Here is a 26,252-nt window from a genome sequence, read left to right as displayed (position 1 = left end):
GCATAAACCAGGATTCATTTAATATGGATAAACCATAATATTATTACTATGATAGCTACTGAGTTATTAGAAGTAGTGGTGCAACGAACATCTTTGTGTGAGCTACTGTGTGAACCCACGTGTGTTTAGGGTAGGTACTGAGGAGTAGAATTCCTATACCTATAGGGCATGTGCTAAATTACATTTGTAAAGGACACCTTCAGAGTGGTTGTGCCAGCTCACACTCCCACCAGCAGAGGGAGTGGCTCTTTCCCCTACACTACTAACAATTGATAATAAAAGACATAAATTTTTTAAAAATCTAGTCAATTAAAACTGGTATCCTGTTTTAAAATGCATTTTCCTAATTGGTAGTGAGGTCAATCATCTTTTCATATGTTTATTGTATTTCCTATTGTATGAATTGCCTGCTCATGTCCTTTGCCCATTTTTATTTGGGCTGTCATTTTCTTATTGATCTATAGGATTTCTTTAATTTTTTTCTTTGCTTCCCGCCCCCCAAAATCCTCACCAACACATTTTTTTTCTCATTTTTTTTGTTCACAATTATCCTAATAGGTATGAAGTGGTATCTCATTGTGGTTTTGATTTGCATTTCCCAATGACTAATGATGGTTGACAACTTTTCATGTGTCTATTGACCATTTGTGTTCTACTTTGGGGAAATGTGTATGAAAGTCTTTTACTCATTTTTTAATTGGGTTCTTTGTCTTTTTGTTGTTGGTTTGGATATATATTATATATTTTGGATATTAGACACCCATCAGATATATGCTTTGCAGGTATTTTTTCCCATTCTGTAGGTTGTCTCTTTACCTTTATTTTTTTTAAAATTTTTAATTTATTTATTATTTTTTTTTTGATGACATTAGTTAACAAAACCCAGTAAGTTTCAGGTGTACAATTTAACAGTAAGGTATATATATTGCATTGTGTGTTCCCTTCCATAGTTAGATTTCTTTCTATCACCATATATTTGACTTCTTTTACCTCTCCCCACCCTCTGGTAACCACTAGTTTATTGTCCTGTCCATGAGTCTGTTTGTTTGTCCTGTTCGTTTGTTGCTTCTAAGTTTATATCCCATATATAAGTGATATCATGTGGTTTTCAACTTTTTCTGTCTGGCTTATTTTACTTAGCATGATTATCTCGAGGCCCATCCTCTTTCTTTGCTTTATATCCAGGGGCAACGTCTCTTCTTTTCAGAAATCATCTTAAATATTAAACATTTCTCTTGAACATACATTTAAAAATTTTAGAATCAATCAGCTTTTCAAGTTCAGTGAATAATCCTGCAGATTTTGGTATTACTTTAGTACAGGTTAATTTGGGGAGAAGTATCATGTATGTTTTTTATTTATCTCTTATGAAGCAAATATTTATTGAGCATCAGCTCTATGTCAGTACTGTAGTAGGTAATGGGGTTACTAGGCGGAGCATAGCAGACATAATCATTACTCATAGGAGATCTCAACGCAGTGGGAAAGACAGATATTAATCAAATGATCAATTATGTATGTGGATCATTGTTACAAATTGAGATTAGTGCTATGAAAAAAAGTGGTAAGGAACCATGAAAGCATATTAAAGGGGAACCAGATATAGTTTGGAGATTCAAAGAATGCTTCCTAGACAGTGATTTTTAAGAGGTATCATATATTTTATGAACACCATTTGTTTAATCTTTCTCATACAAATATGCCTGTTCTGAATTAAATCATTATATAATGCTCTTGGTCTGATAAAAATTAAAATAGTATACCTTGCTGTCATGTTTCATTTTCTTTTTGAAATAATTGTCATCTCTTTCAGCATATTTCTTTTCTAAACACATGTTATCTGAACTGTTATAAAGGGGTACTGGTGGGATGTGCAATAGCAGGTGGTCATATTCTGTCATCTTTTCTGTGTCTTGTTTCTAGCAATCCCCAAAGTGAGACTGGAGACAATCTACATTTGTGGAGTAGATGAGATGAGTACCCAAGATATCTTTTCCTATTTTAAAGAATATCCTCCAGCTCACATTGAATGGTTAGATGATACCTCCTGTAAGTATACCCAAGTTTTCTGTTGAATATGTTTTTGTTTATGATTTTAAAAGTGTTCTTGCTATGTCAGATGGTGAGTGATTATAGCCCAGACTACTTGTCTATGCCTGACCTCTGCCTTTAGCCTAGGAGAGAAAAAATTGCCCATTGATGAGAATCAGAATGAATTAACCAGTCTGCCAGATTATACCCCATGAATATTCCAAGTCAGATCAGAGTGGGCAACCAGGGCTTTGGTGGCTGGTTGCTGGCATCTGAGTCCAGTGTACATGATTAGGCCTCTTTAACTCCCACAATTTCTCAACAAAGGGGTAGATCCGACTGTATAGACTTGGTGTTGAGGGCTGCATTTTCAGGGCTTTAGACCTTGTCTTTGCAACTTGCCATATAGAGGGCTGTCTCTACCTAAGTGTCTCTAACCTGGAACTAGACCATACCCTCTGACACTGTACCAGACTGCTCATCGCTCCTTGCCTTTGGTTGTGTTTTCTGAAACTTCACCTGCTTGCTTTAACGTGGGCTGCTTAATTTGTGAACTGTAATTTTTAATTTGCCTCCTCACTCCAAGTCTGGCCTGACCTCTGGTGACCACTCTGCTGGCTTCTTTTGTTGACTCACTTCTAGTCTGGCTTTACTTACTGCCTCCTTGCTGACCTCCTAGGTCGTACCCTGTATAGCAGCCTAGTTTTCTGGGCTACTTTCTTTAGAAGATGTTGATTCAGTGTTTGCGTTGAAAGAAGAAGAAACATGTAAAAGATGTGTCTCCTTTTTTCTTTTTCCTTAACTTACGGCATCTAAATCAGAGGTTGGTAAACTTTCTCTCTAAAGGGCTGGACAATAAATATCTTAGGCTTTACAAGATATAGTCTCTGTCTCATTTACTCAGCTCTGCCAGGCTGTTTTCTATAGAACTTTATTTACAAAAACAGGTGGTGGAGGTTTAGTTTATTATACATTAATTACCTAAATAAAGCTGGTACAAATATAAACAAGTCAATAAATGACAAATGATGGGCTGGTTATATTTTGCTAACCCCTAATTTAAGCCATTGAAACTAGCTAAGAGACATTAGAGTTGGAGGGACCCTTAGAGTTATCCAGTTCAAATACCTCATATTTTACATCAGAAACCAAGAAACATAGAAGGGAAATTGTTTGCCCAAGGCATGTTAGTAACAAAGGTGACTCTTTAGACCTTCATTTCCCAAACTGAGATAGAGAAGCTGTTTTAAACAGTTAAACAGGTTTTGTTTCTATAAGACTTCCCAAAACCTTTTTCTTGCTAAATTTTCTTCCTTAAAGAAGCAAACTCAATTAGTTGCTACAGAGTTAAGTGTCATGCCTCTATTTTCTATATCCAGTGATGATACCATCATCTCCCCACTTTACAAGCGGGGAATGTCATTTAAAAGCATGTTGGGATGATAAGGAACAGCAGGGGGCTTCCCTATAGGGGGCAGTAGTGTAAAGCATAATCCAAATATATTTGATAATTATCATCATTATTCTCATCAAGAACTGTTAACACATGGCACTCACTGTGTGCCAGGCAGTTTTAATATACAGAATCCTTTTTCATGTAATCTTTGACCATTATTTTGTAGAACCTAGTTTAGGAATGCAGCTCTAGGTTAATTTCATCAAAGAGCTTTTGCTACCACTTTATTCTTTTCATTAGTTGGTTTGTACACTTAGAGATAACAGTCTAGCTAGATGGGGCTGCAGCAATGAATATGATGCAGTCTCTGCTCTCAGGAAACTTACTGTTTGGATTCGATGTAACGTTTTATTTTACATTTTTTTTTAGGTAATGTGGTTTGGCTGGATGAAATGACAGCCACACGAGCCCTTATCAATATGAGCTCTTTGCCAGCCCTGGATAAGATAAGAAACAGGGATACCAATGAGGACAAGTCATCTGAGAAAAGTAAAAAAGGTAACTAAACACAAAGGAGGAACTTTAGGGCTGAAAGTCCTGTTATTTACACAGTAGGTTTGGGTTTCTGTGCCGAATGTTACATAGCATCACATCACCAGTTTTTTTTATGATGCTCTAGATCATCAGTAAATAGGAGAAAATATTGGACTTTAAAATGATATGAGATGGAGTTATATTAAAATTCATCTTGTGTCTCATACTCATTTTAGACAAACAGGAAGACAGTTCAGATGATGATGAGGCTGAAGAAGGAGAAGTTGAAGATGAAAACTCAAGTGATGTAGAGGTTAGTAATAGGGCAAAGATATATAAATATACAGTTTTACTGTAAAAAAGATATATATACAGTTTTACTGTAAAAAAACTTACTGTCTTTTTATTTAAGGCTTAAAGACTTAGTAAGTTGTGTTATTCCTCTGGCTTTCACCATTAGACCTTCTGAGGTTGTACCAGGCTCTTGGCCTTTAAGTTTGTGTGGCTATAATGAATGATTCATCTTGAAATCTTAGACTAGTACTCACTTTTACTTCTGTGTAAAAGAAAATGATTTTATTGAGAAGTACTTTGAAGTGTTATCTAATCAGTAAAATTAAGAAAAAGCAAGTAATAGCATATTGTCTTACTGGCATATTGCATTATTGTTGGAAAAATTAAAGTGTATTCATTTAAAAAATATTCATTGAGTGCTTACTATATACCAAATTATAGGGGATATAATAACGTCAAGCAAAATAGTCTTTGCCCTTTTGGAGCCTACCTTCTGGTGGGGAAGACACAGTACACAGATACACAGATAGGTAATATAATATCAGGAAGCAATGAATGCTATGCAGAAAATTAAGAAGGATAAACAGAATAATGGAGACCATTTTTTTAGACAAGGTGGTCAGGGAAGACCTCTGACTTAGAATTCTGCCGAGGAAATAGTGCTATAATGCTGATAAGTGTTTTTAAGGCAGAATGCTTTCTTAATGGTAACTTTGCTACTGAATAAATATGAAAAAGGCTTTAATTTTTATATTGGAATGCTCTTTTTTCTTAAGTTGGAAACGTTATCTCAGGTAGAAGAAGAGTCTCTGCTAAGAAATGATCTTCGTCCAGCTAACAAACTTGCTAAAGGAAATAGGTTATTCATGAGATTTGCTACAAAAGGTAAATGTGTTATATGGTATTGATTTTTATTTTTAATCAAAGTGATTTATTCTTTAATGACATCTTTCTTTTTTGAATTGGAAGTTAGATCAAGTAATCTCAGTCCCTACAAACAGTAATGTACTGTGCTTATGAAATGATGGCTTACTGCCTGAGTTGGAATTTCTGACTTTGAATGTGAATATTAGCGATTTGTATCCTTTTGTGATTTCTAGCTAAAGTAAGTTATTTTCTGTTAAAGCTGGTTTGCCCAATGTGCTTTTCAGCCAGTTTATCATCTGGACTATGAAAACCTTTCAAAATTGTATATTTTTATTTATCGCAGCAATATGCTTCTGGACATTGCTAATTGTGCCATTTAGCTCTAATTCCCTAAGGAATTAAATCAAGTCTTTTAATAACTCATAAGGCTTTTTTTGCTCACTGATTTTGGGTGCACATTAAGCACACAGGTTTGTTTTTTGTTTTGTTTTGTTTTGTTTTGTTTTAATGATTTGAGAGTTAGGGATGACAACCCTTTACCTTGAATACTTCAGTATGTATTTCTGAAGAATAAGGATTTGGTCTTACACACAGCACAGTTATCAAAATCAAGAAATTTAACTTTGATATGACTACTGTTACCTAATCTGTAGTCCATATTCAGATTTCATCAGTTGTTCCAGTAATTCTCCCACTCTATGTTTAAACTGCCTGACACACAGTGAGTGCTATGTGAGTGTTAGCAGTTCTTAATGATGATGATGGTGATAATTATCAAGTAAATTTGGATTGTCCTTTATTCTACTCCCTGCTAAACTGGGAGCCACTCCAGGACTGAGTGTTAATGTATGCCATGTCTCCTTAATCTTCCTGAATCCGGAACTACTCCTCTGCTTTGTTTTCCTTGACTGAGCCTTTTTAAAAGAGTATAGGCTCATTATTTTATAGACTACCCTTTAGTTTTGGGTTTGTCTGATGCCTCCTCCTGCTGCAACTTGGGTTGTGCATTTTAGGCAAATGATTTTGTGGAAGTGACGTTGTGTTGTTTTCAGTGCATCATATCAGGAGGCACATGATATTTATTTGTCTCATTTCCGGGGATGTTATTTTTTATCACTTGGTTAAGGTAATGGTTGCCAGGTTTATCCACACTGCGAAGTTACTATTTTTCCATTTGTAATTGTTAAATTTGTGGGAAGATACTTTGAGATTATGTAAGTAACCTGTTGTTCATTAAACTTTCACACAGTAGCATTAGCATTCATCAACTTTTTAATTCTATTATTTTTGTATTAGTTGGCAGTTTGCTGTAAGGAAGAGCTTTCTCTTTTACCCATTTATTTATTTGCTTATTTATATCAGTTTAGTCTCCTAGAGTCTTATTTTATTCAATGGGTTATCATCCCTTGCTATCATTATTTTGATTCATGAATTGTCACGAATTGGCCAGGAGAGCCCCTTCCAGCTGTGTGCTTTTGACGCGTCTCCAGTATTCTTTGATCACTTTTTTTATGATACAATAAAAACTCTTGTTTTTTCAAACTCAACTTGTATTTTCCCTGACCCAGATCTAGAACCATCCATTTCCCCAAGTAGTTGGTGGGCATGTTTTTTTAGGGGGCCTATACTGGTTTGTGCTGCTAAGTTTTACCCATAGCACTGGATACATTCACAATGGGGTTCCTCCTGCGCAATCAGCAAGTGCCCAAGGAGCTGTCAGAGACATTTATCTATGAAAATATGTGTGATCACTGACCACTTTTCCTTCCTATTAACTGACATTTTAACTCGATAAATGGGATCTCTTCTACATTTACTCATTTGAATGCATTCTTTATATATGGTATTATGCTGTTTTCTTTAAGCCATTTTGAGTATATCACGATAAACTGGAAAAAATGGTTTAGCAAATGCATGGAATTATGTATTGTCTGTTTCTTTAATCTTATTTCTGTATTATTGGAATGTTGTCATTCAGAAATGAACGTCATCTTTCAGGGGGTAGTGAAAATGCCATTTCTTCTAGAAGGCCCTTTTGATTCCTGAACACCTATAATGACTGAAATGCTCTCTCTCTCTTTTTTTTTTTACTTTGGAAATTCATTTATTCACAAATGATCTATACAGTCACAGCAATAAACAAATCTGAGTGTTATACTCAGTCCTCGCTATGTAGTGACTTTAACACACAGGGTTCAGAATTAAACCTCTCAAACAAAGTAAGTCAAGTTAAGGAATGAAGGAAAGAGAAAAGAAAGGACATAGAGGGAGAAAGGATGTGAAGAGGATGACTGATGCTCTCCTATGCTTCTTAGAACTTTGTATCTTGTATTGTTGGTTGTTTTTAGCAGTATTTCCTCCATGAAGCCAGCTCCTTAACGGCAGCTTCACCTTATTCATCTCTGTATTTTGTTCCACCCCCTCCACACTGTACAGCCTTAGTAAGCACTCAAGAAAGTGTTGAATGTTTATAGTGCACCTTTTCCTTTTGTTGGCAGATTGTGCTGATCTGATCCTAGCTTGGAAAACAATTTTCTTTTAAACCATTCTACATTGTCTTCACACCCACAGGAGATCCTAGGTAACGGTTGTAATTAATTTTTAGATGACAAAAAGGAACTTGGAGCAGCCAGAAGAAGTCAGTATTACATGAAATATGGGAATCCAAATTACGGAGGCATGAAAGGAATTCTTAGTAATTCTTGGTGAGTCCAAAACTGTAAAGTATAGTAGTTTAAATAGTACTTAAACTTTTTTAATCCTTTAGTTGGTGTTCTGCAGTGGAATGCCAACACCATGTGTGGACTCGAAGGAAAACAAGAGGGAAGAATGTAAGATGCTTAACTGTGGTAAACGGTGTGAAAATGCTGAGTTTCATTTTCGTTTCAGATGTCTCTATTTCAGTACCTGACATTGCATCAGTGTGTAGTTGAAATTAGTGGATTTCATGGTGCTTCCTGTTGATTTTTGATTATGTGCTTATTTTGGCAATGTTGCAGGAAGCGAAGATATCATTCCCGTCGCATTCAGCGGGATGTGATCAAGAAGAGAGCCCTGATTGGGGATGACGTTGGCTTGACGTCCTATAAACACCGACATTCTGGTAGTTGCCTGCTCAGCTCTTGGGTAGACACATGTTTGGCTCCCGAAATCATATTTTTATTCTTAATACAATCTTTTAAGGTTCCAAACTTTATCATCCTCTCTTCCTTGCCCTCACCCTCTGCCAACATATAGGAAAGTAAGTCAAGTCACGATTAATTTTAAATTGCCCATACAAAGAGGTCAAATGATTTTATAAAAGCTGTTCTAACAAAAAAGGCCAAAAGTGACAAAGGGAAAATTAAAACAAAACTATTCTTAGGGATCTAATTTTTCTACTATTTATATCAAAAGCTGCATGAAAAAAAAATTATTTTATCAGATAAGCTGATTTTATTTTCCTGATAATGATAATAGGTTGCTATGTCTAGTGTTTTACACTTACTGGCTTGTGCCCATGAATGCCTCAGAAAAGTGGGTACCATGACTTGAGCGGGTGGTGGGCAGGCTGTCCATCTGACCGACTGACTGACTGACTGACTAACTGTCTGTCTGTCTTCCTTCCTTCCTCCCTCCCCTCCTCCCTCTCTTCCTTCCTTTCTTCCTTTCTTTTTCTGTCTTTCAGTACTTATTGGAAAAAAACAATTTTCATTATGTTTTATAAAGATTTGTTTTTATTTTGAACCTAATCTATGGAATCTTCTACATCATAGAACTAGTTAAGTCAGCATACAAACATGGAATAACATGCATACACATTTATCATTGTAATAGGGACAGGAAGAAGTGAAGTCTGCATTTTTATTTAATATGTATATTGAAAATTCAATATTTGAAATCTGCATCTTAATGAAGTTACACTTTTCTGATTTCAGTTACTTTAAGATATTTAAGATATTTCATATCATCTTTATATTCATATTAAAGAAATTACAAAGCAAATTGCCCGTAATTCTAGCACTCTAATATAACAACTGACTTTATTTTACATTTTTCCTATTTGTTTCTTTTTATAATAAATATTATAATTTTCCTGAACATACATTTTATATTTTGCTTCTTCCACTCACAGGCATTTCTTTCATGAACTTTAAACCTACAATTGATTTTCATTATTTCTGGAGGTTATGTTCTATAAAGTCACCATGATCATTGAGGTAGTTTGTCACCTGATCAGTATATAACCTTGTTCGGAATGTGTTTCTGTTTAAAGATACCTTATTTAATACATATTGTTGATTCATTAACATTGGACTCACAGTCAACAGCACTGTAACTCATGCCTGAACAAAGCTTATCTAACACACATATTTTCCCTGCAAGGCACATTATAACCTCCTTGTGCTTAGGAGCACTAGATAGCTTTGGCACTACCAAACAGTGAAATCACCAACAAAAGCCACAAAAATGTGAAAAGACTGCAAAAAGGACAGTTATTTACAGTGAGAGAGATGAAACAAGAAGGCAAAGCATTACTTTGTTTGACCTCAGCTGGGAACATGCATGTCTGGTGACTCAAAATATTTTGCCACTCTGCACATGTCTACAAATGACCTTGAAAATACTGCGAGTATTGATTTTGGAGTCAGAAATAAATTTGGAAAATTTGCATATACGAATCTGTGAATAATGACAATTGACTATATTTTAGATAACTTTATAATATTCCATAGGCTGCTAGGTCATACTTTACCTAGCATTCTTCTGTCGTAGCTATTAGAATGGTAACCGGATTGGCACTATTATAGATATTGCTTCAATAAAATCTTGGGCATGGGAAGCCCTTCTTTTAAAAAGGTCACCAAAGTGAATAGAAAATCAGGCTTGTTAATTTTAGTGCTTTTCCTAATGTTTTTTGGTTAACTTCCTTAGGACTAGTGAATGTTCCTGAGGAACCCATTGAAGAGGAGGAAGAGGAGGAGGAGGAAGAGGACCAGGACATGGATGCAGACGACAGGGTGGTGGTAGAGTACCATGAGGAGCTCCCAGCTCTGAAGCAGACCCGGGAGCGGAGCACATCTAGGCGGTCCAGTGCTAGCAGCTCAGACTCCGATGAAATGGACTATGATCTAGAACTGAAAATGATTTCCACTCCCTCACCAAAGAAAAGCATGAAAATGACGATGTATGCTGATGAAGTGGAATCACAGTTGAAAAATATTAGGTAAAATTTTTTTCTATTTGTCAATGGTAGCTTTTAATTTGATTTTAAATACTAATTACTAACTTCCTCTTAATTCATCTTAATGTTGTAATCACTTTATCTGTTTTAATTTCAGTCCTTTGTAGAGTTTGAATAAGTGTCTGATTTTTTACTCAAAATAAACAAGAAGAGGTCCTTGTTATAAAAACTGTAGACAATATAAAAGGTAAAAATCACCTGTATAATTTTTCTCTCCTAAGATAAGGACTATTAGCAATTTGGTGAATAACCTTCCTGCTAGTTTTATGTATATACATAATGTGGAGACATTATAGATATATTTGTACAAAAATGAAGTTACGCTATTTATATTTTTTGCAATATGCTTTTTCCATTTAATATATTGTAGACATCTGCTGTTTTTTCAATTGTAGTCCATTGTTTGGAAGTATCATAGTTTATTTAACCCAATCCCTATTGGTGGATATTTAGGTTTCTCTTTTCTTATTATTACACTAGTAGATAAATTTCTTGAATTCCAGTTGCGTAAAATGTATACATGTTTAAAATTGTGGTATTGCTAAGTTTCCATCCAGAAAGGTGATGTTCACTCACATTGCCACCTATTACCTACACACTCACCAATGTTAGGTATTATCACTCTTTCTAATGTTTGCTAATTCCATGGACAAAAAAAATAATTTTAATATGCATTTTCTTGGACTAGTGGGGATGAATAGGTTCCTGAGGGCAGATAGCATATGTACAACTCAAAGGGTTGATATCTAGGGATGCTCTCTTTAAGTGTTCTTTAGTGGTGAATTTAAGGAAAGCTGGTTTGTTTGTATGGCCTTGTTCACATCCTTACTTTTAGTTTTTAGAGAACTTTCTGATGGTGAATGCTGCCAGAATAATGCTGGCTCCTAGCATGGCAGCAGATCTCTTTGACAGAGATGTCTGCCCTTTAAAGAAAGGGATCGAAGACTCATGTTTTGACTACAGTCAAATCACAGCCTGAGTGAGCAGAGGCCCCATACTCATTGCTGGCCGCTACTTAGTGTTTGTCTCAGGAGAAGGGAACCCACAGTTACGTTCTCTGTGATAGCTTACAGATATTATGTGTGTAAACCACCCTGGAAAACTCAGGAACCTGCTCACCCTGGCTGGTCTCTTCAGCAGGCTGATCATGATTCTTGTGAACAAATAATTATTGGTGTGTGGTATTCATAAGTGAATATTAGCTATATTAGACTGAGTTTCTTAAATTGTTTTCTCAAAAGTATATGAGATTGTTGTGAGGGCATTGTCCCACAGTTGAAATTGATTAACTGTGCTCTTTTTTTTTTTTTTTTAAGGAATTCCATGAAGGCAGATACTATAGCCACAAGCAACATCAAAAACCGAATTGGTAACAAATTGCCACCTGAGAAATTTGCAGATGTCCGACATTTATTAGATGAAAAACGTCAGCACACACGTCCACGGCCGTCGGGCAGCAGTGCTAAATCAGGTATTGTTCAGTTGGGTTTCTGGGCTTCATTCTGAGTTCCCGAAAGCAAACTGCAGGGATAGGTATTGGATAAAACATTGCCATTTGTGAACTGCTTTCATTGTTCTGGTTCATCACTTATAAATTTCGACTTAAGCATTGGAACTTCAGGACATGGAAATTAATCAAACTTTTGTAATACTCACTTTCAGTATTTTATTGAATCAGACAATTATTTCATTCTGTATGTCATTGGTATACTTTATATATAATGATAATAGAAATTAAGTTGAGTCGTTGTAGAAATGGTTAAGAATTTGAACTAGATAGTTCAGATATCTAGTTCACATATCTAGATAAACACACATATACCAAGTACGTGGCCATGTCTGTTATGTGCCAGGGTAGGTGCTGGGAGTGCTGGACGTCTTTGGAGGGAATGTAAAATCATGGAACTCCAATGAGTGCACACATTCAGATAATTCCAGCCAAAGCAGAATGGAGGAAATATTCTGTTGAGTCTGTAAGCAGGGGGCTGTGAGAGCAGCAAGGGGAGCTAGATATATTCGTGGAATTATGGAAGGCTTCTTAGAGAAAGTGGCTTTAGAGTGAGGCCTTGGGGAGGGAATGGGATCTCAGCTTGCTAACATACTTTTTTGAGGAAGTAACCCGATCTTGCATCTATTTTAGAAAGATAATATGGAGGCAGAATGCGGTGGGGTATTGAGTTAAGTAAATAACAAGGGCCTGAGCTAGGTCAGGGACTGTGGAGATAGAATGGTTGAGAACGTGAAACCTCATGAAGGAAGAACACTCAGCACTGGGACGTGAGGGAAGAAAGGGAGAGAAACTGAAATGTTTGTGAATTATTTGGTCTGCTTGGTTTTACTTAAAAAGCAAAAAACAAGACAATTGACTCTGCCTCAGAAATTGAGTTCTAGAGCAGTCAGCTGAGATATTTTTCCCCAAGAGCCCCTTTATTGGAGTTTTCCTAGGGGAATCCATACTGATTGAGTAGAGTGGCTTCTAGAAGCTTGATTGGACAGATTTGGACCAGGTCCTATAGAGATCTCAGGTTGACAGAACAGATAGCAGAGCATACATGCTTAGTAACAGGAGTACTTTTTTCTATTTCTAGATATACGCCAGCGGTTAGGAAAAAGACCGTATTCTCCAGAAAAGACTTGTAACCCTGTTGTTCGGAGAGAGCCTTTTTCTGATGTACATAGTAGGCTAGGTGTTCCCAGGCAAGACATTAAAGGCCTCTACTCTGACACTCGGGAGAAGAAATCAGGTTGGTAACACTCGAAACTGATGGGAATGGAAATCGGGTAAGAGCAGGGACAGTGAGTATAGCATAGAAATACTTCGTTAGCAGAAGGCAGGACATAGCAAATGACAAAAGTAAATTATTTTCCCTCTTCTATTATAGTCATTGTAGTAATAAGTAATAATAATAATAATAGTGATAATAATATGGAAAATTTAGAAAATAGGCAAAAAGACCCACCCGTTTCTTTCTGTTTAGTGCAAATACTTTTTCGTTTCATATATGCTATTTCAATCTTTGTCCATATTCATATTCTATTTTTATATATCATTTTATCGTAATCATTTGTCCACATTGTTATATTCTTTATAAAGAAAAGTTTTAATTGCCTTATAGTGAGCTAGACTATGAAATTCTAAACACATATTGCTATATTAGATATTGATAAAGTATATTTTGAAAATTAATGGATAGTGGGCAGAATCTCGAAAGTTTACATTGTAGCAGGCCCATCAGTTTGCAGAATGTTATACCTGGGAATAATCTGGGGATGGCCCACTCCTGGCAGATTGAAACTCTACACAGAATGATGAGTCTCACCAGGTAGGGGCAGGTGTAGTGTAGCATGAACAGCCCTCCCCCCCCCCAGTGATTCTGATATGCCTAGTGTGGGGGAACGCATGTCCCCTAGTTTTGAGATTCTCCCCTAAGGTTCAGATCCCTCAGTTTGCAGGCAGGGACTACAGCCTTGGAAATGAGATTACTTGTCCAAGATTGCACAGACCCCCACAGACCTGCAAGCACCACAGACCCCGCTGTGTTTCCAGCTCATGAGGTGTTGGCAGTGCCTCTGCTGCCTCAGTATTACCCAGTATTACCCTGCTTTTCAGTGTTGACTGTCAAAACTAAAATGCCTTCTCACCCAAACAGGTAATTTATGGACTCGCTTAGGATCTGCATCCAAGACCAAAGAAAAGAACACGAAGAAAGTGGATCATAGGGCTCCTGGCACTGAGGAAGATGACTCCGAGCTGCAAAGGGCATGGGGGGCTCTGATTAAGGAAAAAGAACAGTCTCGCCAAAAGAAGAGCCGGTTAGATAACTTACCATCTCTCCAGATTGAAGTTAGTCGGGAAAGCAGCTCTGGCTCAGAGGCAGAGTCCTGATGCCCTTGGGGCCGGTGGCAGCTGCCCTAAAGCTTGACATTCTTGCGCAGGGTGGAGTACACAGTAGGAACCTCCCCTGCAAGAGTTGGCACCTCTCCTGCTCTTACTCATAGTCACCCTCAGCTCTTGCTACTTCAGCAAGACATCTTAAGAATGTGACGTGTTTTGAAGGGCATCTATCTTTTGCTGCAGAGTTATAGTTCTGGGCCCTCAATTCTTTTCCTATCACCCCACAAGCTTTACCCTTTGAGAAAAAGGCAGCCCTCCAGATTTTGTAGACGTTTTTCTTAATATTTTTAACATTGTGTCTTTTAAAAGAAATGTTTTACACAGTTCATCCAAAGAGCAGAGAACTGAACTTCTCACTATTGCCTTGGCTCTGACAGCTGTTACCAGCACCCTTTTCCCAAGAAAAGTCAATTCCCAGGTGCTTATTGGACAGCCTTCGAGGGGGAAGATGAGGGAAGCTGCCAGCTCACCCTTCCAGGACCCTAGTGTGGGGGCCGAATCTCATGGACCTGACCTCAGAGGTGCACCAATGCCGCCCAGGTAGATAAGAAACACAGCGTCAATTGATCGTGCTTCTGTTCTTCCCTGGGGATTTCTGTTTTAGGGTCTCTTGTTAGTGATCAGCTTGAAGTGAAGATCAAGTTCAGTGCTATGGGATTTTTAGGAACAAAAAACTGTGACTTCTGGATTTGGGGTGGATTTTTTTGTGCTGGGGGCGGGGTCATGGGTTAATGTTGAACAATTTTTAAGTCTGTATTATGTTTTAAAAATATTAATGATTTAAAAGTTTAAATTTTTAATTTTTATATGTGAAAGTACTTCCTGTTGGCTACAGGGGAAGCCCAAGTGGTGTCTTATGTGCTGTTAAATATATATTATATACTTTGGAAGAAGGCAAAGAGAGGAGTCTCATTATTTTTAAATGATCCTAATTGTATAGTCTGTCTGTTGTACATAGAGTTTAACTTGCTTTCGGCCACTGTAGGAAAAAATCCTTCCATTCGAGATGGGGTTCTGTTGTTTGTTATCACTTTAGAAGTAATACATTGATATTTATTCTTTCTATCTCCCAAGTTCTGGCACTGAAGACATCTTTGAAACTGGCAAATAAGATTACAGTTATAGAAATTTGAGTTCATTTATTTCTAAACTCCTTTCAGATTATATTACCACAAAGAGGTGGTAGATAATTGTTTTTTTTTTTTTTTCTTCTCATTTTTATTTTGAAGTATTTAATGTTTGCATTCCTCTGCAGGCTTAAAAAAGTTTCACTTCAATTCACTACATCTTGGGAGTTAGACACAGTAAGCTTTTGTCCCTTTTGTGATGTCACAACTCCTCACCTGTCTGGAGCATTTCAGTACCCAATGCAGTCCTGGATTTTAGAGATCTTTATTTGTGGCTGAGCTAATGGTCACATGTATAGATGATTGCACCGTGGTGCAATTGAATGCAGAACACTGTTGTTAATAAAGTAAAGGGCTGTGAGACCTGGGAGCTGCAGCAAAAACTGTGTTGTCCCTGATTTGTCGATTGACCTGCTTTTTTCCCTTGCATTAGAAAGACTAGAGCATATAACCATGATAGGATTCCAGGAAAGAGATGGTTCAGGTTTCCCTGCCAGTTGAGACCTGAGGCTTCTCAGCTCCTCTTGCTCTCTGAAGCACACAGCTGAGAGCCAGGTTCTTGAGGAGGGGTCAGGGTTTGGGGAGCTGGTCGAGTGAGAAGAATGAAGCCCTGAGAGTCAGAGACCTGAATGCTAACCCCTGGTTCTTCGATGGTCCTGGGCCTTGGTTTCCGCATCTAGTAAATGAATGGATTGGTACCAGAGCTTCTGGCTTTGTTGGTACATCTCAGTGGTGTTTGACTCTTTCCCACAGCTATGGCTGCAGTGAGCTGGCCAGCACTGGTTTCTGTTGCAGGTGGGGGCAGGATCAAGGAGACAACTGAGGGCTTCTTGGCATTTTAGCTAAGTTCATATGAAGGAGACAACTGAGGGTGTACATGAGCTTGTGGACAGGGGCTTACCCCCATCCCTTTGTAGTCTCTGGGTGGGACAGAGCAGTTTTTATGGTCAGGGTCTGACATCGTCTCTGCAGTGTTCAGAAAATGCCCCCTCTTAGACTTTGTGTTTTCTAGTCATGACCCTTTCCTAGCAGTAGTTCAGGCCCGTCTGTCCCTTGGCCTTTTAGCCCTCACCAGTCTCCTGCTAGAGATCAGGGAAGACTTTCTAGAAGGGTAGTGGTATGTAATGAAAACTGGGCCTTTGATCTATCCAAGAAAAATGCCCACTTCAGCAATCTGGCAATTCTCATAAACACGCAGAACCCAGACATGTATCTTTAAAGATTTTTAAGTTAATTTCTGAAAGTTATTGGCCTTAGCCTCTCTTGCTCTCCAGCTTACACTCAGATACTCAGATCTTGCAACATCTTATGTGTGCCCTGAATGCCCAGGCCCTTTCTTTGGAGTTTGAGAGAGAGAATGGACAGTCAGGACAATCCCCTGGCCAGCAGCTCAGTGGGCTTTTACTCTGGGCGCTCTTCAAGTATATGGGCAGCAGGGCTACGCACTTTTCTGTATTCATCTTAGTCTTACCTGTATAAAATTTTAAATATGTTTTTGCTGCTTGATAATAATTAGATACCTCATTTCTGTTTCCCACTCTACCTCTTGGGTGAGGTACTAGCTGCCCAGGAGAACTTGTGGAGCCTGCCACAAGATGTAAACTGTCCTCACCTGGCCTCCTCCAGTCTGACCCCCATGAATCCCTCCCCTTAGTTCAACCACTGTCTTCTGTTCCATCCCTGTAGTAGCCTCTTCATTAGTCCATCTGCCCCATCTCTGTTCTGCACACTGCAGCCAGGATGAACTCTTATTGTTAGCAGCTTTACTGAGATATAATTTGTATAGGTTGCAATTCACTCATTTAAAGTATACATGTCAGTGGCTTTTAGTATATTCACAGAGAAGTGCAACCATCGCCATAATCAATTTTAGAATATTTTCATCACTAAAAAGAAACCTGGTACCCATTAGCAGTCATTCCACATTCCCTCACCCTCCGCCTCCACGCCCCCCCGCCCCGATAACCAGTATTTCTGTCTCTGAATATGCTTATTCTGAACATTTACTATAAATGGAATCATATGCTTTGTGAATATTTGTGACTGGCTTCTTTTCACTAAATGTATTTTCAAGGCGCTTCATTGTAGCGCGTGTCAGGACTTCATTTCTTTCTATTGCTAAATAATATTCCACTGTGTGGCTTTACCACACTTTATCTACTTCACCTGTTAGTGGAGATTTGGGTTATTTCACTTTTTGGCTAATATGAATAATGCTGGTATAAACATTTATGTACAAATGTTTATGTGGACATATATTTTCACCACTCTTGGGTTGTATACCTAGGAGTGGAACTGCTGGGTCACATTGTAACTGTCTTTAACCTTTTGAAGAACTGCCAGACTGTTCTGCCAAGTGGCTGCATCATTTTTCATTTCGTCCCAGCAATGTATGAGGTTTCCAATTTTTCTACATCCTCTTCAACTCTTGTTATTTTCTGGTATGAATTGGTATCTCTTGGTTTTGAGTTACATTTCTCTGATGACTAATGATTTTGGGCATCATTAGTGCTTTTCATGTGCTTCAGGATGAACTTTCTTAAGAAAGTTATTTGTTATTTCTTTGCTTAAAACATTTCCAAAGCTTCACCATTGTCCTTGGAATAAATTCCAAACTCCTTTGATAGCTCGGACCTTGTCACCTCATCCCCCGCTGCCATCTGCTCACTGGTTCTCTGGAACCATCTTGATCTCACCAACCTTCCAGACTGCTCAGTCTTCTCCCCCTCAGTGACACACTATTCTGTTCATCTCCCCCTCCTGCCTTGCCATCTCTTTTACCTCATCCTCAAGGACTTAGAGACCCATCCATAAGGCTACCCCCAACTTCCAGAGCCAGGTTATGGCCCTGGCTTTGTTTCCCATGGTACTGCCATGTAGGAGTCTCAGTTCACTCTAGGGTTAGATTATAAAGTCATGGCTAAGATAAAAATTAATTGAAATTCCTCTAGGAAGCCATGAAGAGGGTGCCATGTTGAAGACCAACATCATGAGGTCCATCGTGAGTACATTTGGTTCCTGCCCATGTGGGAACAGATCACAGTTTCTTTGATTGAGCACCAGGTAAAGTGGTTGGTCTGCAATTATTTGGACCGTGTTGTGTAAAATTATTTTTAGTTGTTGGAATCACAGGTGAGAAGCTCACTTAAAAAAAAACTTTATTATTTTAATTTTTGTTTTTCAATTAGAGTTGACATTCAGTATCATTTTGTATTAGTTTCAGGTGTACAGCATAGTGATTAGACACATATAATTTACGGAATGATCCCCCCGATTAGTCTAGTGCCCACCTGGCACTATAGAGAGAAGCTCACTTTTGAAGAGGCTCTTGGGAACTGCAATAGGCACAAGAGTGGCAGAGGCTTGAGCTCTCCTCCAGTCCCCCTGCCTACCTCTTCAGTGTGTGGAGGGGCATTTGGAATGCCCCAAATGACTTAAAATTGTTTTTTCTTTTTCCTTGTCTTTTTTTCGAGACAGATACCATTGTGTTAGCCTAAGTGAAGTGTATGTATGATTCCAAATCCCTAGTCTCCTAAGCCAGCACATCTTTATACTGGATTGTAATTCCCTTTTTCTACTTGTCTTTTTGCTAGACGGTAAGCTCTGCGAGAGCAGGGACCATATATCTGGCTTGTTCCTGGAGTTTCTCCAGTCCTAGAGCCATGCCTGGCACCTGGCAGGTCCCCCACAGACTTGTGATGAATGTGTAAATCCCCCAGCTGCAGGAGCAGCTCTATCCTCTGAGGCTCTGGGGTTTTCTTACCTGCTAGTCCTTGTTTTTCTACCTTGTACATATAACACTTTGTTTTCCTGTTTTATTTTCCCTGCCAGCCTGTGAGCTTCTAATGAGCAGGTGTCTTCATGTTATTTCTCTATCCTTGCACCACACCAGTCCAGAGTAAATGGTGCTTAAAAAGTGTTTGGTAAATGAATGAATTGTGGTAATCCAACCTGGCTCTGGCACTTTGTGTGCAGGTTGGCTAAGACCACTAGATTCAAAAGGAGGTCTTCTAGCTAAGACCACCAGATTCAAAAGGAAGAAGATTAATCAGAAGTGCATACACTATACTTGTATAAGAAAAAAAATCTCATTAATTAGACCGCAATAAAATTCAAATTTTGGTGATCTGGCCATATCTGAGCTAAAGCTTACTTAGCTCTATAAAGAATTTGCTAGAGAATCATGTAGATAGTTCGGAATAGTTTTAGAATGCTTCATCTACTCCAGGAGAGCAGGAAAGGTAGCTGGCAGGTGGATGAGAGGCCTGAATGAGGGACTGCTGGGCCAGTTCTTAGCCTCTGGCCCTGTTGGTAAGGAAAGTGAGGCAGTCCAAAAAAGGAGAAAAGAAACAACTCTTTTTCTGGCAGCAGCTCTTTTGCCTAAAGCAGCATTCCAGCTCACATGGAGCCTTCTTAAAGTTAAGACGAAATGCTAACAGGCAATTTAAAGTTATCAGCAAATCATGGCTTCGCAGCTTAATTAATTACTGCAAAAATAAGTTTGATGTATACTTATTTGCTTTTAAACCTTATATAATAAGAAATAAATTAGAAATTAAGCCACTTTTTTAAGAACTACAAGGACAGAATTTTTTTTTTTATAATCCTGAAAGTAGCACACCTGCTTCAGGGCAGATTGTTACTGTGTAATCTGACCACCAATAACGTAGAATTTTCCTTACGTGTTTATAAAATAAATCTTAGGAGGAAATACTGTAGCTTTTTTTAAAAAATGAAATTTATGAACATTTCACAGAACTCTGATGTTCCTTGGAGCAATTAGGGAAATGCTGGTTCAAAAGCCTATTTCAAATAGTTATGAGGCACTGAAGTGGGATTTTGCTGGGCTATAAGTAAAACTCTAGAGTATGGGTAGTATTTAACCTACCAAAGTCAGTAATCTGCCCTGGAGTTCTTATTTGTTTTTGTTTGAGTAATTCTAGAGGCCCTGGAATTCTTTGGTGGTAAAGACTTGTGTTACCTCAGATTGTCACCCTCATCCCCGGACAGTATAGGGCAAGACCCACACAATTGGCAGGAGAGGAAGCATGGCTTTTCTATCCCTTCCTGGCTGGGATTGTTGTGTTTTTAATCCTGTGATGCGTCCCTTCTTGTCATTGGTAAGGGTTCCTCAGCAGGCCTGTAAGCAGGAAACAACACTTTTAGCTCAGGTAGAGTGTCTTTTGGGAAGGCTCAGACAGAATGGTTGTCGGGATGGGAGCCCTGGGAATTCACTCTTTCTCACATACAAACAGGAAAAGACTGAGCAAGTCCCTTCACCTCTCTGGAACTCAATTTCCCTGTCAAATGAAGGGCTCGACTGGAATGATCTCCAGTTTCTTTTTAGTGCTAATGTGATTTCTAGGATCTTTGCTGTACTCTACCACAGAGCATCAGCACTAAGCTGAACCTAGGAAGAGAGAGGGGGCAAGCAAGAGGCCTACGCCCTAAGACCCTTGGTTCCATGACAAGTGTGACACCTCCCCCAGCCTCTCAGTTATGAAAGGATAAGATGATCCTCTCTTTAGCTCCCTCCCCACTAAGCTCCCCTTCTACAAGATACACACACACACACACACACCCCCCCTTCCTCCGCCTTCACTCCCCCATTCATTGTTTTATTTGGAAGCTTTTTTAAGAGGTAGCCCAGTGTGTTAGCTAGCTTGGGTTACCATTTGACTGGGTGACTTGAACAACAGAAATTTATTTTCTCTCAGTCTAGAGGCTGAAAGTCCAAGATCAGGATGTCAGCATAATAGGGTTCTGCTGAGGCCTCTCTCCCTGGCTTGTAAATAGCCATCTTCTCACCGTGTCTTCATGTGGCCTTTCCTTGGTGCATGTACATAGAAAGAGGGATCTCTTCCTCTGCTAAGATTACCAAGCCTCTTGGGTGAGGGCCCTACTTTTATGACCTTTAATTATTCCCTAAAGGCCCTATCTCCAAATATAGTCAAATTGGGGATTGTGGCTTTAACATATTAATTAGGGGGCGGGGAGGGCACACAGTTCAGTCCACAGCACCCAGTAATGCAAGCTTCCTAGTATAGGTTTGTGGAATGAGGTCCCTGCTTTTTAATAGCTCATGAACTGGGAGAGATTTAGACCCATGGGTCTGAAGGCACTAGGGTTTGTAGTGGTTCAGAGACCTGGTTCTGGATGAGACCTATTTGAGTTCCAGCTCTGCCACTAACTAGCCATATGGCCTTGGACAAATTACTTAACCACTCTCTCTGAGCCAACTTCCATGTCCATGAAATAGGGATAACCCAGTAGAATGGCTGTGTGGATCACATGAGGGTTTGCATGGAAAGCCCTTTGCACTGAGTCTGGCACTCACTCCCTCCTGAGTGCACGCTCAGTGTTAGTGATTACTACAGTTCTTCAGTCTTTCCCCACTCCCCATTGCCAACTCTGTCCTCTCTATTCTCTATACAGTATCAGTAACATCCACATTCTTCGAAATTCCCTCTTTCCAGTTTCCTAGGACTGGAAAGGCAAGTGAGTAAGTAGAAACATTTCCTGGTCTGGAGGCTATGAGGCTGGGCTGTGGGAGCAGCTCCCGTGCCCCACCCCCCGCCCCGCCCACACACACCTATCCACTAATGAATGCTTTTGACTCATTCAAGACAAAGCATTTAGTCTTTTTACTTCATAGTGAACTGTAAGTCTTCCATCCTGTAACTTAAAACCTTCTATTTTTAAATTACAGAACGATTTCAATGGTAGAATAAAGAACATTTTGCTACATTTTATTCTTTCCTTTCTCCTTTCCCTCCTTCCTCCTTTCCCTCCCTCTCTGAACCATGAACTATTTGAGAATTACTTGCATATGTCATGTCCCTTACCCATTAAATATTTTAATATACATTTCTTAAGATCAAGGACATTCTCTCATAGTTATCAAATTCAGGAAATGTATAATATTTTATATAATATTTTATATGTTATATAATTATATATTATATAATTAGTACTGTAGTATCTAACCTGTAGTTCATGTTTCAGTTTTGCCAACTGTCCTAATAATGTAGGTTTCTTTCCCAAATTAAAGTTTATAATACTTTAACCTTATGAATTTACTTTTCCTCCTCTTTTTAACGAAAATAAATACCAACTGGAGTTGATGCCCTCCATGTAACTCTGCACAATCATACCATTCACCTCTTATCTTTCTGGCCATAACCAGACACTTAAATTTCTGGTTACCATTCCCAGGAATGGTATTATATTTTGCTGAACCAATAATGTTTTTTAAAGCACTTTTTTTTTTTTCTGGTCTAGGATCCAATCCAGGATCATGCACTACATTCAGTCTCCTTTAATCTGGAACAATTCTTTAACCTTTCTTTGTCTTTTATGATATTAATGTTTTTGAAGAATTCAGTCTGGTTATGTTGTAGAATATTCCTTGAGTCCTTTAACATTTGTTTAAAGTAAAAAGTTTGGAAGTCATTTTCATATTCCTTTTGGATGTGTATGTATTTGCTGAACACCCCAACCTTGTGCATAGTACAGCCTGGCCCTTGGGACCTTAAGTTTGGGTTTGTGGGGACAGCAGTTACTGTCAGATGGGCTTGAATGGCCCCCATATGTGCTCAAGATTAGGAGTCTGCCATGCTGTCATCAACAAGCTTGGATAAATACATCTTAGATGGATGCAGGATGTGTCCTCATTGTAGACATCTTCAAAGATGCAAAAAAAGGCCATGTGCCCAGTCCAGCATCCACTCATCAACTTTGCCTGGCCTCCTGAGGTGTCCTGAAGTTCACACTCCAAACACGAAGTCCTGCTTCTCTCAAAAATCTTGAGGGAGCAATAGTACTGAGTTCTGGCCTGTCCTGCTGATCTGCTCTGTGGCTTGCAGCTACTCTCGTCCCTCTGGGACAGTGGTTGGGGAGAAGAGACCCTGTGGCTCCCCCAAGTGCCCCTGACACACTGAATGGGTGTGGGGAAGAGGAGAGTCACTGAGCCCTGGAGTAAGGAGAAGATAGTCCAGGACTCTAGCCTATGACAACGGTAAGCCGACATGTCATCGTGATCTGAGAGGCAAATCATCAGACCTGGAGCTTCGCTTTTTCAAGTTGTTTAACTTCTCTGTTGGATGGTGTACAGTGTGAAAAATGATGAATTGTAGTCTATTCAAACACCCGTGTAATGTCAGGGCACTCTCTTACTAGTTGTAAGTATTTTGTTAGATCAAAGTAGACAATGCAAAAATGTTTTAAGTCATCTTTACAAAACTCTGGTCAAGCAGACTTTTCATGTGAAAAAATAAAGTTGATTTCCATCTAGTCATTAAGTCAATACCATTGTCCACTGTGTTTTAACACTTCCATTAACACTTCAAAGTGCTCTCCTTGGAGATGAAGACATTCCTGTGAGAGACAGAGTCCTCTGCCTTTTTAAATGTAAATTAAAGTTAATTAAAATTTAAAATTCAGTTCTTCAGTTGCACTGATGACATTTGAAGGGCTCAGTGCCACCTGTGGTTCGTGGCTACCATACCATGTTGGACAGTGTAGATCTAGAACATGATTGCAGAGTCCTGTGAGCGCCGCTCTGTACCTCAACAATCTGGGATGCAGGGGTATGAGAGAAACGTCCTTCTGCGACAGACTTGGTCACACAGGGAAAGTTTGACAAATCGTGAAGTAAGCATTTAAATATGGCTATAGACTTGGCAGTCTACAGAGGTATCAAGATCAGAGATACGCTGAAAGATTTATGGAATTTTTCCTTTTCCATTGTTCTGGTAGCTCAGAGCTCTGTTAAATTAGTTCTGGCATCATGGCGCTGTAGCCAGGTTTTAAAGAGAATGCAGCCAAAGGCAAACTGAGAAAGTGATTTCAGTGAATGTTCTGGATCTTTCAATCCACCTGGCCCTCCACTGCCTCAAAGCCTTTTGTGTAGGGCCGAGTGTGGGGCCTGGTGCAGCAGCCCAGTTTCTGGCTGTGGAGCATTTTCTGTAAGAAGGGAGACCCATTCTCACTGCCGAGACAACTGGGTAATGGGCTGAGGTGTCTGGTGGTGGGTTCTGGGGCAGGGGACTGGGACTCAAATGGATAATAAACGTCAGATTAATACTGCTCCTCCACCTCACCCCAAGGACACCCAGAGTTGTGTTCCTAGTCCACGCCTTAGCTCACAGTTCCACAAAAGTGTGGATGATGGACAGGGCTGACAGGTGTCTCCAAGCTCCCAGGACCCAGCCTGCAACTGCTAAGGAAGCCACGCAGCCAGCTGTGTACAAGTGGGAGCGTCTGTGTCTTCTTGAAAGTGCCTGTCTGTTTGTGGGTCCTTGCCTATGTATGTGTTTCTGTCCCCGCCTCCTGGCGCCCCAGCTGAGAAGGGAAGCTGAGCAGGCCGGGGGCCCAAGTCGCTGCCTCTGCTCCAGCTAGGATGTGGCTCTTCCACACTCTGCTCTGCGTGACCAGTAAGTTAGCCTCCCCTCTGCCCTGAGGGGCTGCCATGCCATCAGCACAGCCTTGTCTGTCTGCCTGCCTGTCTGTCTGATAGGGCATAGAAAATGTGGGAATATCCTCAGGGAGATGCTCTTGCTGGGTGGGTCAGATCCCCAGGCTTCCTCAGAAGGGCCTCTGAGGCTCTGTGGACAGTGCTGACATCCTGTGGCTTTGGACTCCAAAGCTCTCCCACCCTGTTTCTTCTCCAGCCAGCCTCCCTTCCTCACCCTGAGCCCTCTCCCCACGGCACCCACTCTGGGCAGGTTAGGTTTGTGCCGAATTTAGTCTCAGAGTGGAGGCTGACAATGCCCATCCCTTTCCCCGAGCAGAGCACCCTTCTCTAGACCAGGGGTTCAGCTGACGAAGGTGAGGACCCTGTGAGAATGTAAGCGTTGACAAGGGACTGTGGGAGTGTTTGTGTGGTAGAGGGTGAAGGCATTCGGGGAGCCCGCTTCCTGTTCCTGATGTTGGTTCCAGTATAAGAATCTGCGTGTATGAGGAGAGAGGAACACTTTTTTTTCTCATTTCCCTGGGGGTCCCATTCTGACCTCGCATGGAAGCCACTTGGACAAGCCAAGCCCTGAGCCTGCACCTGCCCACAAGTCTCCAGGGATGGGTTTGAGCATGGTCAACCAGCCCCTGGAGACTGCTCAGGTCACCCTGAGGCCAGGGCGGTCCTGCTTGGTGATCTGGGCAGACTTTCTGAGATCTCCTGCTCTGGTCAGAAGCTTGACAAGAATGAGATGGACATCAGGTAGAAGTAGTTTCATGGCTCCTGGGGGACTGAGTTCATGAAGGATGGGCCAGAGTCAGCAGGTAAGCACCAGACTGAGTGCTGAGTCCATGCTGGAAGGAGACTCAGGGTTAGCATCCACCATGGGGCTAGATCACCAAGAGGCAGAGTACCAGCGAAGTATATATTTCAGTATATAATATTTCAAAAACATAGAAATAGTCATCATAGAAATGTCAGAACTTGGTTGAACCTTTCTTTCCTTATTTTACAGTTTAGACATTACTTTCAGTGACACATGGAGTATAGAGAGAGAGTCTCAAGCCTTTTATGATTTATGGCTGTGATCTCCCATCACCAAGAATGCCTGAAGAAAATGCTTAGACTCTGGTCCACCCCCTCCCAGTATGGAAGAGGTGACTGAGGCCCAGAGAGGGGCAGTGACTGTCCAGGGTTACAAGCAAGTATTAATAGAAATGGGGCTTCTGCTAGGCCCCTGTCCTGCCTCCCAGCTCTAGAATATACCCCCTGGCTTGGGTTACTCACCCTGGCATCACTGGGCTCCTGCTTGTTTGTCTCCTGTGGACTCAAACGACCAGCCATCACTTCAGCACCTTTCTTAGAAATGTCAATCCAGATGACATTTATCAACTCCCCTTCTGAGGCTAGGCACTCCTCAAGCAGATAGA

At 39.9% G+C, this 26,252-nt stretch overlaps 2 protein-coding genes and 1 long non-coding RNA gene across 3 annotated transcripts in view; 2 read left to right on the top strand and 1 right to left on the bottom strand.

Annotated features, from left to right (window-relative positions):
- Window positions 1-15,140, top strand: part of NCBP3 (nuclear cap binding subunit 3) — a 25,607-nt gene extending 10,467 nt beyond the window's left edge. Inside the window, exons 4-14 of the mRNA XM_039886397.1 lie at window positions 1,924-2,049; window positions 3,857-3,985; window positions 4,198-4,274; window positions 5,032-5,140; window positions 7,728-7,827; window positions 8,122-8,225; window positions 10,037-10,328; window positions 11,663-11,817; window positions 12,935-13,090; window positions 13,997-14,159; window positions 14,619-15,140. Of these exons, the coding sequence (XP_039742331.1) occupies window positions 1,924-2,049; window positions 3,857-3,985; window positions 4,198-4,274; window positions 5,032-5,140; window positions 7,728-7,827; window positions 8,122-8,225; window positions 10,037-10,328; window positions 11,663-11,817; window positions 12,935-13,090; window positions 13,997-14,159; window positions 14,619-14,727 (1,520 nt within the window). The 3' untranslated portion in view covers window positions 14,728-15,140. The remainder of the gene's footprint in view (window positions 1-1,923; window positions 2,050-3,856; window positions 3,986-4,197; window positions 4,275-5,031; window positions 5,141-7,727; window positions 7,828-8,121; window positions 8,226-10,036; window positions 10,329-11,662; window positions 11,818-12,934; window positions 13,091-13,996; window positions 14,160-14,618) is intronic.
- On the bottom strand, window positions 11,736-26,252 carry LOC120621086 (uncharacterized). The gene is made up of 2 exons (XR_005658078.1): window positions 26,110-26,252; window positions 11,736-11,867 (listed from the first exon to the last, which is right to left on the bottom strand). It is a non-coding gene; the product is annotated as an uncharacterized LOC120621086 (long non-coding RNA).
- The window catches only part of ITGAE (integrin subunit alpha E), a 57,780-nt gene continuing 55,348 nt past the window's right edge, over window positions 23,821-26,252 (top strand). Inside the window, exon 1 of the mRNA XM_039886394.1 lies at window positions 23,821-24,802. Within this exon, the coding sequence (XP_039742328.1) occupies window positions 24,769-24,802 (34 nt within the window). The 5' untranslated portion in view covers window positions 23,821-24,768. The remainder of the gene's footprint in view (window positions 24,803-26,252) is intronic.

The sequence above is a fragment of the Pteropus medius genome, unplaced genomic scaffold, assembly GCF_902729225.1.
Source record: "Pteropus medius unplaced genomic scaffold, Ma_sr-lr_union100, whole genome shotgun sequence".
In the NCBI taxonomy this organism is placed as follows: Eukaryota; Metazoa; Chordata; class Mammalia; order Chiroptera; family Pteropodidae; genus Pteropus; species Pteropus medius.
This window is presented reverse-complemented; position numbering and strand designations above follow the sequence as displayed.